Genomic DNA, 14,103 nt, shown 5'->3' on the forward strand with positions numbered 1-14,103 from the left:
GGACCCTTGCTGCAAAGGAAAAAGCTACAATGTGGACAGTAGTTGCCTCAGGAGGGTGGAACTCGAGGGTGAAAAGTGGGGCAGAGAACTGTTGTTTTTTGTTACAAAGCTCATGATGCCCAGAGGTCCTCCCAATCATATTCTAAATATTTAACTTCATAAGGAATTTCTTTTACTACTTCTACATTGTCTTACAAGATCTTTACTCCCATTTTAAAGTAATCATTTGGATTTTGTTTTCCTTGTGAGCAGCTGAGTACTATGATGAAAGAGGCACCATCCAGTCATCTTCAACGTTTGAATTATTGGCAGGTGTTGTATGGGTTTTTTTCTCTTGGAGTACTTGTGGTTTGACAGTTTATACTAGTGATAATCTCTTACATCATGCTGCCTGAGCTATCATATCAGCCTGGTTAGTGAATGTGACATTTCCAGTTTTCGATGACTTGTTTTCTTCATTGCTTTTCTTTTTAAATAATTAAAGGCTGAATTCCATAAACATCAATGTATTATCTTACTTGTTTATTTAGTCCTAAGATAGCCAGTGCTTCAAAATATCATTCTAAGTGCAAGTAAATAGCTGTCTTAAAGGATAATTAATGAAGATTAAATATCCTGTTAGTTTATTCTGATAACAAATGGTAACCAAGAATACTTGTGTCCACTTTAATGGGATTTGTTTTGTTTTGATATAATTTGGAGTGAATTTTATGGCTTGTATATACAAAATATAATGGTATTTGTTTTTAAATTATAAGAATTTATCCTACCCAGGGGTTTTTCAGTATCAAATTACCCACGACAGGCAAGGGAAGACTGCATTTGACGTAAACCCCTAAATTTCATAAATATTAATACTTAGAATAAGGTTAAAACAAGTAGTACCTATTGAATTTTTTTTTTTTTCATGGAGAGTCCATCCAAAGAAAAAAATATGAGGTAATACTCAGGTTAAATTTGGATATGCCAATAATCAAGGAACCAATAACTAGCATTTGGGAAACAGACCAAGGATGCCATAACCTAGCTTGTCACTAGACTGCCAAATTGAAGGAGTTATCTCTAGGGGGTGGTGCATCACGACCTGTGAGTTATTCTGCCCTACAGCCTACAGTTTACCTAGTCTACCCCTTTTCCTCCACTCCTACTGATCATGCAGGGTATTGTACATCTACAGTAAAGAATCTGGATTTGATTCTAATTGCAATGGGATGGCACTGGAGGGTTTTAAGCAAGGAATTTATGACTTAAGGATTGAATGTGCTGATAAGCGTGAAGAGGCTCTGTAAATGCTAAAGCATCATACCAGCATATTTTATTACTTCGACAGAGGGCAAATTGAAAGGGAAACAGAAATAAGACACACTCAAATCTAAGTAGGACAGGCCCATTCTAAATAATGTAGCCGAGAGTCTTCTCCCAGGCTTCTCGGAAGTTCCATTTAGGGAAATGAGGAAGAGCTGGGGAAGATCAGGTTTGGTGGAAGAGGAATCAGGAATTTTATTTTTAACATGTTAAGTTTGAAATGCCCATTAGCAGTCTAACTGAAGATGCTGAGAAGGTACTTGTATATATCCATCTGGAGTAAAAGGGAGAAATCAGTATAGAAATACAGATTTAGGATCCACTAAAATAAAGAGTATTTAAAAACAATACTCACTAACCTTTATAGCATGTTTACTGTTTCAGACACTATTTTAGGTGCTTTACATGTACTAACTCACTCCTAACTACAACATAAGGAGGTTAGTCTCATGATTATCTGTATTTTACAAATGAACAAACCGAGACGAAGAAATTTACTAACTTGCCCAGAGATACATAGCAAGTATGTATCAGAGCTGGGATTCGAACCTAGGTAATCTGATTCCGGAATCTTTAAATCCAAGGAAGTGTTTGGGAATACAGACAGAACAGGACTGAGGAGGAAGAGGACTGTGCCCTTATATACAGTATTTCAATTCAAACAATTTCCTGAGATATGAGTACCTATCAAGTGCCTGGTGCCATTTCAGCCTCTGCCGACACAAAGAAAAATAAGCAGCTCAGTCTAATAGCTGCAAGCTGATAGCAACTATTTACTGAACATCTATATGCCATATACTTGCCAAGCTTTTTTGAACATATGATTTTACCTAATCTTCCTAACAACCCTGAGAGATGTTATTATTGCCATTTTAGAAATAAGGCAACAGGTTCAGAGTTAAATATCATAGGTCCCTCAGCTAGTAAGTAAGAGAACTAGGGTTCAATTCAGGTCCATCTTACTTGAAAATCTGATCTTTCTCAAGGAAATCCTATTACATACTACAACATGGATAAACCTTGAGGACATTATTCTAAGTGAATAATTCCATTTATATGATATCTAAAGTAATTAAATTCATAGAAACAAAGTCAAATGGTATTACCAGAGGCTGAGGTTGGGGGGAAGGAGGAGAGTTGTTTAATGGTTACAGTTTCAGATTTGCAAGATGAAAAAATTAGGGAGATCTGTTTCACAACAAGGTGAATATACTTAACACTACTGAATTGTATACTTAAAAATTGTAAACTTTATGTTCTGTTTTTTTAACCACAATCAATTTTTTTTAATCTGGTCTTTCCCAGTCTACCACATGCCATCATGCATATGCTTACTGTACTATGGAAATACCCGTGAGGAACTAATTTATTCTGCAGTGTGGGAAAGGGAAGAGGGGGGAGGTGTGGCAAGGAAGAGATCAAGGAAACTTAACAAGAAAGTACACATTTGAAAGATGAAAGTCCCCACTTTATCCTCACCGTAGTTCTGGGAAAGTATCGCCATCTCAACCTCTGAAATAACTCCTACACTTGTAGACAACTATCGATCACTACAATAACCATCCTAAACCAATATTCCAGTAGCTTTCGATCCAGTGAGCTTCTCTACTCTCCTCTCATTCCAGGTCATCCAGCTCTGAAAACGAATTAAGTGTCCTAAATTGCCTCATTCTCTATGCTAAAGAACTTTTGTGGCTCCCTAATGCCCTCAGAACATAGAGGATTATCAAGATGGTATTTAGGAGCAAATTATCTCACCTTTGGGGGGGGGGGGTCGGGTTTCTCATCGATGTTAAGGGATTAGTCCTGACATCTAACGCAAAAAGACTGAGGATTAAATTAAGACACTGTATATCTTGCACAATGCTTGATCCAAAGTATTTGCTCAGTGAAGGTGAATTAGTTTCCTTTCTGATGTCCCCAAGGCCCAGCTCAAAAAAGCTATTCGGGTTTAAAGAAGGATACAGCAAGTATTTCCAGGATCTTCTTAAGGCAGATAGAGCAGAATGGCACGGGAAAAATGTTACTCATCTATGATTATCGACGTCCAGGAATATATTGCTCACCCAGAACTGCTTCTTCATCTGTAGCCCTCCATACACACAGACCACCTGGTCTTTATTTTACTCTGTCTTCTTAATCACATAAATTATATTCAAATGGTTGAGATTAATACACACATACAGTTATACTGGGAAAAGTCTCACTCACATTTTCTCTTCCATCTACCCAATACCCACCCCACTCCCACCAAGCACTTTATTACTTTTTTGTGTATCCTTCGAAAGTTTTTTATGCAAAGGCTGTCTTTAAATTAAGCTAATGCTTTGCAAGTGTGTTTACAAGGTTAGTTCTGGGAATATGGAAGGGTAGGGGGCATAACAAGGAGCCTAGGTCTTATTCAGCCTGCTTTACCCTAAAGCAGTGGCCTTTGTTCATTCAAAAAAAAAAAAAGTTAACCATATACTGCGCACCTATTATAGACCAGATACCACATACAGCATTAATATTAACTGATTACACTTCTCCCCTAACTATGCACCAAAAATGCACTTAATATTGTACACAACTGTCTCCTTGATTCTTACAACACTTTAAGAGGTAGGTTACTATTATCTCCATTTTACAAATGAGGAAACTGAGGCACAGGAAGGTAACTTGCCCAAGCAACAGAGAGCAGGACTTTAATCCAGGCCTGACTCGAGTCCTTGCCTCTTAATCGTGACACTATGCACTGGCAAAACAGACCCTGCAACCGTTGGAGCACAGCCTAATGTGAGATACTGAGGAAAAGAAGGGCAGATAAGAAAGAAATATGTAATTATACACTGAGAAAGTTATGTGAACAAAACGAATTCAGGGCTATGACTGAATAACAATGGGGACCTACTTGAAGTGGGAGGGGGTGTCAAGGAAAGGCCTAAGAGAATGACATAAGCTTAACCATTCGGGGCTGCAATGATGACCCACCGCCCAATTCACAGCAGAGAAACTCGAGGCCCGCAGAGACCAAAGCAAACTCGCCTAGGGTACCCCAGACGTGTAGACGTGGCGCAAGGAAGGCAGGATCCAAGAGCTGGGCCCAGGGCTCGTACACGCCATCAATGCCCGATGCAGCCCGGTCCCGCTCGGCCCCTAACCAGAGGCCTCTAGACCGCCGCTGCCCACCGCCCCACAGCGCTGACATGGTCCGTGCAGCCCACGGGGAGGCCTCACTGCTGGCCAAGTCCGGTCGGGCCCACACTGCGGCGGCCCGGAAGGGCCTCTTCCCCGGCCCCCTGCCAGCTCCCGCCTGGTCCGCCCCGCCCCGCCCCTCAGGGTCGGCTTCGTACCTGCACTGCCCGGACCAGGCCCCGGCCGGTCAGCTGGCCCTGCCGCAGCTGCAGCAGAATGTTAGCGGGTCGCGGCCGGCCGCCCCATCCGCCCCAAGCCGCCACCGTTCCTGCTGCCCGTCGCCCTCGGCTGGCCCCAGACCCTACAGCCGCCGGCGCCGCCGCCATGTCTCCTCGTCCGACAAACAGGAAGCAAGCAGCCCCAGGGCCGCGGAGACTTCTACGGGGCGGCGGAGGGGTCGCCGCAGCGCCCCCAGCGGGCTGTCAGCGGAGACGCAAGCCGCGTGGCAGAGACGTGAGCGCCGCAGGGCCTCCTGGGAAATGTAGTCCCGGTCTCAGGCGGGACAGGTGCAAAAGAATTACGTGGAGTTTCCTGCACTAGTTGTTTTTCCGCCTCTGGGTCCCGCATTTCTGTGAGGCCTCTCAGGCGGAAGACAAGTCCATGCGTGTGCGCTCTCTCATTTCTTGTCTGTTTGGGGACGTTACAGCCAACTGGCCTGGAAAAGATCCTGGGCTCCAGGCTGGGAATCAGGCTGGTTGGTCTAATTCCCTGCCTGCCTCTCTCCGCCCTCGACTCGCCGCGGACCTCGACTCCCTGTGCGTCAGTTTCCTCCTTAGTTCAAGCAATCAATAGTTCTTGGGAGCCTGTTAGCCAATATGTAATTCCTAGGGCCTGCTCTACCCTCGGTACCGAACAAGTTACTGGGAATACATTGGTAAGCAGAAAAGACTAACCGGGTCCTGTTTTGGAATGCAGGTTACAGGGGAAGACAGCAAATCCATATACAAATAAATACACAGTAACTAAGTGGGTAAATTGCGAAACTGGATACGTTGTTGTGAAGTTAAATGAAATAACAAGGGAGAGGAATTCGTAAATTGCGATATCATGTTCTGTCAAGGAAACGTCCTAATATTTCCTCACCAGTTATGTCTACTCTGCGCCCACATAATCATTCCTTTGGTAAACTTCTGTGGCAGGACCTCGTTGTCTGCTCCCTTCTTCCCTTCCTGGGAGGGCTCTTATAAACGAAAGAGGAGTGCTGGGTGTGATGCAATAAGGAATGATGGAGATTGTGACTCATAATTTATTGCCCAAACCTGAACACTTTTAAGAATGAAAGGATGGTATTAATTTTCACTGAGACACCATGCATAAATGGGGACTGTCCTAGGACAACTAGGATTATGGTCACGACTCTCATGCCTATTTAAAATGAGTGGTCTCTATTGCCTTCATCGGGCTGTTGCTGGATCTTCTAGTTTTTCCAGAAAAGCCAAAATTCTGAGTTTTTATGCAAAATTTCCCAGTTTTGAAAACTCCATGGGCCAAATAAAACCTAGCCTGTGACCCCTGCAATAGGGAGACCAGGAACGGATCCATGTATATATGGAAGTTTAGTATGTGGTAAGGGAGAGATTTCAAATTAATGGGAAAAGAAGAAAAAAGTTAGGTCTTTAACGTCACACCAAAAGCTAAACTGAATCTCAGACATATTAAAAGCTACATATAACAAAATCAAAGTATAATTCTAAAACTGGATTGTGGATGTTACACAACTCAAAAATCATTGGATTGTAAACTCAAAGGGGTGAATTTTATATGTAAGTTATACCTCAAAAAAAGCTGTTAAAAGTATGAAAATAGAATGAATCTGGGAGAATAGTTTTATGAATTGGGGGTAGAAAAATTCTTCTCAATCATAAAACTCAGAAGTCATGAATAGGAAAAGACTGCCAAATTTGACCACAACACCACCAAAACCTTCTGTATAAGACACTATAAGGAACCATTAAAAATAGACGATATTCTGGGAAAGATCAATATGCAGAATTTGTGAAGAACTTACTGTGCCCTCTGCCTGAAGTTCTTATTCCCCAGGAATTTCTCTAAATAGCTTGCTTCCTCATGTACTACAGGTTTCCGTTAAAGGACTTTTCCCTCACCATACATATAAAATAGCATTCCTTACACTCTCCATCTTATTACGCTTTGTTTGTTTGTTTTTATAGCGCTATCTCTGCCTGACATATAGTTGTTTGCTTTCTGCACCCCTCTCCCTGACTAGAGTATAGTTTCGGTATGTTTTGTTCATTGCTGCATTCACCACCAGTACCTAGAATAGTATTTGGCACATAGTAGGTGATCAAATATTTGTTTATTGGCTCAATGAATTAATGAACAGATTCAGAAAATTCCTACAAAAAAATACAAGGAAAACTCAAACCAACAGAAAAATAAACAGGCAATTAACAGAAGAAAAATTAATGGCCAGTAAATGTGTAAGAAGATGCACATTTTTAATTTTTCTAATAGTAGAAGGATGATAGTGAGAACATAAGTTGATATGCCTGTCTGGAAAGCAATTTTTTAGTAGTATGAATTAAGTCATAAACCCAAATTTTTTGACTCAATAATTATTCCTTTAAGAATCTATCCTAATGACACTATTTGATATGATGATGATTTACATACAGAAATACTTATTATTGTATTATTTGTGATAGCAAAAGGAATGATGTAACCATAAAATATGATCATGGTTAAATAAATTCTTGTATTTCAATATAATGAAATATTTGGGCTATCAAATGTCTTATCTATAAAATAAAATACTAAGATTTCAAATAAAATTAAACATGCACATCCTTTGACCTGCTTCTAGGAATTTATGTTTTAGCAATAACTACACATGTATACCAAGATGTATTATAAAAATATTCAGCAAGGTATATATATATATATATATCAAATACTGGAAACAACCTAATTATTCATCATTAGGTGACTGACTAAATGAACCATGGTTCATCTAGACAAAATACTATGCAGTCACTAAAAGGAACAGGATACACACACACACTGGCATGGGAAGATGTTCATGACATCATTAAGTGAAAAAAGCTCATGAAAGACCAATATATACCACATGATCCCATTTGTATAAAAAAATTACTTATGTAAATATATGTATACATTACCAAATCTGGAAGGTTATGCACAAAATAGTTAAAAGCAATTACTGCTATGGAATGGAATTAGGAGATGGGAAAATGTTCATTTTCCTAACTTTTAAACTATTATTTTCATTTTATTGTAAGCATATATAATTTTAATAATTTAAATTTTTAAAAATTAAATTACATATCTATACCTGGATAGAAAGATGCTTACCACACATTGTTGAAGGAAAAATAAAGCAAGTTATAAAGGAATGGATATATTATGATCTCACTAATGTATATTTACTCTATATGGTTATATGTACAGAATTACCTGAAATAAATGTCATTGAAAATGTCAACTGTGCTTATCACAATGTAGACAGTTTTCAGGTGATTTTTAGTTTATTAAAAGTTTTCATAATTTTTTACATAGGCCACATGTAATTTTTACACGCAGGGGGAAAAAAAGTCTTTTAAATGTTAGAAATTAAGAAAAAAGAAAAGAAAGAAAAGGCATTTCCAGAGATTCAAAGCTGGGCATTGGTGAGCTGTCTGGCCAGCAGCCAGCCTTCTCTGGGCAATTACAGCCCCGGGGCTCGTCCTGAGGTGTATTGTACACTCTCACCCTTGTTACAGTGAACAGAGAGGATCTTGACAAATTTTATAGTTCAAATGGCCCTTCCCTGTTTCCTTTGGCACTCATGTTGGGGACACCTCAGCTTTGACCCAACTTTGACTCCATTCCTAAATTTGTACCTTTCTCAGTCCGGCCTGGCCCAGGCATTCTCTAAAGCTGACTATTTATTGAATCAAAAATTATTACATCAAATTCAATCATTAAGGTCACTATGTGACTAGTAAATAAGGAGATAGATTTCCAGAAACCTCTAGGTAAAGGCTCTCTTTCCACTTTCTCTCTGTTCTGCTGACCTTTTCCACAGAAACCAGATGAGTGTCTCTCACCACCAGAGGGCATAGTACTTCTCCCATAAGAAGCCGATTGATGTCAATTTGGGTCAGCAATAGAAAAAATGAAGCTCTTAAACTGACTAATTTTTTTTTTCATCATAATCCCCACTGGTTTAACCAAACACGCTGACATTACTCAGAGTATATTACTTCTTGTAAATGAGCTACTAAACTCATCTCAGTTGGGCAGATGGATTTTCTAGTATAATTTTTTTTAATATATATATTTTTTAAACATAGAGAAGACATTTTAGTCAAAGCAACTGGCACAGTTATATTCAGACCATAGAAACAGCTGTCTCATGTAACCATATATTTTCCTGTGGTGTTATTTTGTACAATTATATTTTTTCATGTTACATTTCTAAGGTACAACCTCTCAATGATTTGTTTCAAAAATGTTTGAGTACCATCCCATGTGGTAGGTTGTAGGTGCTAGGGCTACAGAAGTCCCTGCCGTCATGAAGTTTATACTCTTGTGTAAGACTCAACCTTTACTGAGCACTTAGCATTAGCCAAGCATTTTATTTGCATTACCTCATTTTCCCTCAGCTTTTAAGGGGAAATTTTTCAAATCTGCAGAAAAGCTGCAAGAATAATACCATGAACACTTATATACTCTTTGCTTAGACTCACCAATTGTTAACATTCTTTTACTTTTTTTCTATTCTGTGTGATACACATCTACATATATAGACATATACCTCTCTATATATGTATCACATTTTTGCTAAACCATTTGAAAGTAAATTTCAGGTATCACGACACTTCACCCCAATGTTAGCATGTATCTTCCAAGAACAAAGGTATGCTTGCTCCTAATAACCATGACACCATCACAAGAAAGAAATCTCGTGTTGATATATTACCTTAGAGTCCACATTCAAAAGTCTGCAACTGCCCCCCGCCAAATTCCCTGATAGTCTTTTTACCCCTAATCCAGGATTAAATCAAGGATCATGCATCGCTTTTGAATGCTATATCTCTTTAGCGTCTTTTAATCTTGAAGAGTTCCCTTATCTTTTTTTGTCTGTCATGACATTGAGTTTTTAAGAGTCTGGGCCAATTGTGCTGAATGCCCTACCATCTGGATCTCCTTGACTATTTTTTCATGATTAAATTGGGGCTCAACTTGTTTTAGCAAGAATACTACATAGGTAATGGTGTGTCTTTCCCTTTGCTTCATATCAGGAGGAAGTAGTATAAATTTATCCCATTACTGATAATACCAAGTTTGATTTCTTGGCTAATATGGGTCTACCAGGTATCTGTATTGGAAAGGTACATTTTCCCCTTTGTAATTAATAAGTAATCTTTGGACTTCGAGACTAAGACTATCTTGTTCCCTAAATACCAATCACTCAGTAGTTTTTAGTGTCCTTTAATGATCCTTGCCTGGATTATTACACTGGTGTTTGCAAAATAGTGGATTTCCAATTCTATCATTTCTTCCCATATTATATTATATCATATATCATATCATATCATATCATATCATATCATATCATATTATATCATATCATATCATATCATATTATATCATATATCATATCATATCATATTATATTATATTATATTATATTCTCCTAAAAAAAAGGTGTTCATCTTTTTCTTTTTAATCTGGGGTATCACTATGGACTCATGGATTCTTTTTAATTTAACATGTTATAATCCATTACTGTTGTTAATCTAGTTTCTTTTGGTTTGTTAGGTTATTGTTTACCTACAATGAAATGCCTAGATCTTATGTGTTTAATTTAATGAATTTTGGCATATGTATATACGTATGTAACCAACACCCCAATGGAGGTAGAATATTTCTATCACTCCAGAAAGTTTCCTCATGCGCCCTTCACAGTCAACTCCTGCACCCCACGCGGACACTGCTCTGATTTCATCTTCGTAGATTAGTTTTGACTCTTCTAGAACTCTATATAAATGGAAACATATAGTATGTAGTCTTTTGTGTTTAGCTTCTTTCACTCAGCATAAGATGTCTGAGATTCATCTATGTTGTTCCATGTGTCAGTGATCCACTCCTTTTTATTGCTGGGAAGTATTTTATTGTATGAATATACACAATTTATTTATCCATTCTTCTATTCATGGATATTTGAGTTATTTCCAGTTTGGAGCTATTATAAATAAAGCTACTTTGAACATTCTTATAAAAGTTTTTGGGATGTATATGTTCATTTCTCTTTTATTATTCTTTTCGATGCTCGAATTGTCCCAAGTTTGATCAGTGGTAATCCTTTCAAGCCAATTCCTGTGTCCTTTTGATATCTTCTAGGACAACCCTAATTTAAATAACTTGTGTTAGACTTGAACTTGTCCAGCTATGTGATCTGATCTGAATTCAGAAAATACAGTCACTCTAGGTCACTGCTTTAATCCCCGCAGATATAGATTCTTCCCTCACTTCCGTAGCCAGTCACTCCTTAATCTACAACAGCGGTTCTTAACATTTTAGGGAGGCTGAGGACACTTTTATGATGAAAGCTTGAACTCTTTCTCCCCAAAAGATGTGCATACACACACACACACAAATTTTTCCATAGGGTTCTCAGATTGCTGTAGTGGCCTCTAAACTAGTTGTCTTAAATCTGTTTAGGGAATACCTACCAGGTATCAAAAGTTATGCTAGAAATGCAATAGGAAGAAAGAAAATTAACATTTAAAAAATATCTACTATGAGTGTTTCAGACACTGTCAAGTGGTTGATACATGTCATCTCAAAAAAGAGCCATAAAATAACAAGTTATCACAGCAAAAAGGAATATAATTAAAGGCACGTGGCCAATAAATTTCATTCATTCAACAAATATTTATTGCACATTTATTTTGTGCAGGCACTGTCTTAATAATTAGGAAAACATTTGTGAATAGCTTGTGCCTTCTAGGGCCCAGAATCTAGTGAAGGAAGACAGATAACAAGAAATTGCAATTCCAGCTCCAATCCACACAAGCAGCATAACCTTGAAGTTACTTAACTTCTAAAGCCTTAATTTGCTTATCTGTAAATGGAAGAAAAAATCTAGTATCTACCTCAATGGATTGTCCTGAGTTGTATATGAGATAATAGAGATAAAGCACTTAACACAGGACCTGGTACAAAGTAAGCACTAAAAATTATTAGCTATTATTATTTTTATCACATAAGTTTTCTGTTCAAGAATATATAAAATACAAAGTCTTAAACTAGCATATTTTTAAAATTTGAACTTAATTGGTTTTATTTTTTATATATTTTTAAATTTCAAGTATACAGTACAATGGTTAGACATTTATATAGTTTATAAAATGATCTCCCTAATTGCCCTTTCTTCTGGCTCTCCACCTAGCCATTATGTTAATGCCCACAGCATTCCCTACGCTGTGCTCCCCATCCCCGTGACCATCTATCAACTACTAATTTGTACTTCTTCAACCCTTTATCCCATCACCAGATTGTCCTCTATATTCGTGAATCTGGTTTTGATTAGTTTGTTCTTTTTGTTCCTTAGATTCCACATATAAGTGAAATCATATGGTATTTATCTTTCTCTGTCTGACTTATTTCACTCAGCATAATAACCTCTAGGTCCATCCATGTCATTGCAAATGATAGGATTCCATTTTTTTAATGGCTGAGTGATATTCCATTGTATGTATGAACCATAACTTCTTTATCCATTCATCTTTTGATGGGCATTTAGGTTGCTTCTATATCTTGGTTATTGTAAATTGTGCTGCCATGAATATAGGGGTGCATAGATCTTTACGAATTGTTAGATTTTCTTCAGATAAATACCCAGAAGTGCAATTTCTGAGTCAAAAAGTATATCCATTTTTAATTTTTTGAGAAACCTCCAGACTATACCAATTTGCAATCCCACCAACAAACTATTATCTTAGGCTCTATACAAACCAGTTCTATTCCTAAGTACTCACCCTAATTCCCACAGTTCCTCTACATGCCCTCCCTGTTCCCTGCAGACTGAAATCTTTAGAGACCCCCCTGTCATGCTGAAGGCAAGATTCTCTAACTCTTGCAAATCTCATTTAAAGACTAAGTTCTCGCCTTTTTCAGAACTCTGGAAGCAAGTCTGGTCAGACTCTCACAACTTAACCCTGGCTCACAAACAATTGTTCTGTAATTAATTCTAGTAGTTTCTTTCCTTCTTAGGTAGATTGCATCTGATAGAGGATAAAGCAGTCAGATTTTCCACTTGTAATACAAATATAGTTCAAAACACATTCAAAGCCTTGTTTCTTTGAATTGTGTAATTATCCCAATAAAGTTGCAAAGGCTTGATTTCTTTTTGAAATTTCTCTTTGGAAACAATCCAAAAAATTTCTTTTAAAAAGAAAGAAAAATTGAAATAAAAGCCACTGCCTCTGAATCTCATTACAATTCTTTGGAACCTCTTCACAGGTGAAAATCTTAAATTCTCTGGTGGATTCTAGTCTTATAAATAACCCAAAGTTCTTCTGAGTAGAGCTTGATGAATAAGTGGATGATTAATACCATTTTGCTGTTTTTTCTTTTTCTTTTTGACTTTTTATTTGGAATAATTTTAGATTTACAGAAGCGTTGCAAGGATAGTACAGACGGTTCTCTTATGCCCTTCACTCAATTTCCCCAAATATTAATGTCTTACAACCATCATTTTTCTGTTTTTTTTTTTTTTTTAATCTGCAGTACAGGGAAAAGAAATTGCAGATTTCCTGTGATGCTGCAGTCCTAGAAAACAATCAATCAAATTACAAGACTCTATGAAGAAAATGAGAATAGATTCTAACCGGGAATTAATGTCAAAAACTGAAAAAGGGAACATCATTTCAAGGGACTTCAGCATTTTGAAGACCATAAGAGAATGTAAGAACCATTTTGTGCCTATACATTTGAAAATTTAGATAGAATAGATACATTTCTATGGAAAAAAACCTACACCTAAATGGACACAAGAAGCTATAGAAAACTGGAAGAATCTTATACCTATTTAAAAAATTGAATCTGCCATTTAAAAACCTTCCCACAAAGAAAACTCCAGTTCCAAATGGCTGTGAAATCTACCAAACTTTCGAGGAAGAACTAATACCAACAACACACAATTTCTCCCAAAGACCAGAAAAAGAGGTAACATTCCCTGACGTTACAAGGCCAGCGTAACACTGATACATACCCACACAGAAGATGAGGTGCGACAAAAATCTCTAATTTTACTCAGCCATAAAAAAAGATGAAATATTGCCCTTTGTGACAACATGGATGGATCTTGAGCGTATCATGCTAAGTGAAATAAATCAGACTGAAAAGGACAAGAATCATGTGATTCCACTTATATGTAGTGTAGTCAGCTCTCATTCCTGAAAATGATTTTTCAAGGAATTAGCTGTTTTGTTGGCTTCCTTTAATAAAATTAACAACTTACACCATTTTTCCCCGCAACATATACATGAATTTCAACAGAATCTGTTTCCCAAAGATTTACAACATACAAATGACTATGCTAAATAACATTGTTTTTAAATGCTTCTAACGATTTTTAAGTAACTTTGTTCTATT

General features: G+C 37.5%; 1 protein-coding gene across 1 annotated transcript in view; it reads right to left on the bottom strand.

Annotated features, from left to right (window-relative positions):
- The window catches only part of TRPC4AP (transient receptor potential cation channel subfamily C member 4 associated protein), a 60,460-nt gene extending 55,599 nt beyond the window's left edge, over positions 1-4,861 (bottom strand). Inside the window, exon 1 of the mRNA XM_011378371.2 lies at positions 4,638-4,861. Coding sequence (XP_011376673.1) covers positions 4,638-4,805 — 168 coding nt within the window. The 5' untranslated portion in view covers positions 4,806-4,861. The remainder of the gene's footprint in view (positions 1-4,637) is intronic.
- Between the last annotated feature and the right edge of the window lie 9,242 nt (positions 4,862-14,103).

The sequence above is a fragment of the Pteropus vampyrus genome, unplaced genomic scaffold (assembly GCF_000151845.1).
Source record: "Pteropus vampyrus isolate Shadow unplaced genomic scaffold, Pvam_2.0 Scaffold336, whole genome shotgun sequence".
In the NCBI taxonomy this organism is placed as follows: domain Eukaryota; kingdom Metazoa; phylum Chordata; class Mammalia; order Chiroptera; family Pteropodidae; genus Pteropus; species Pteropus vampyrus.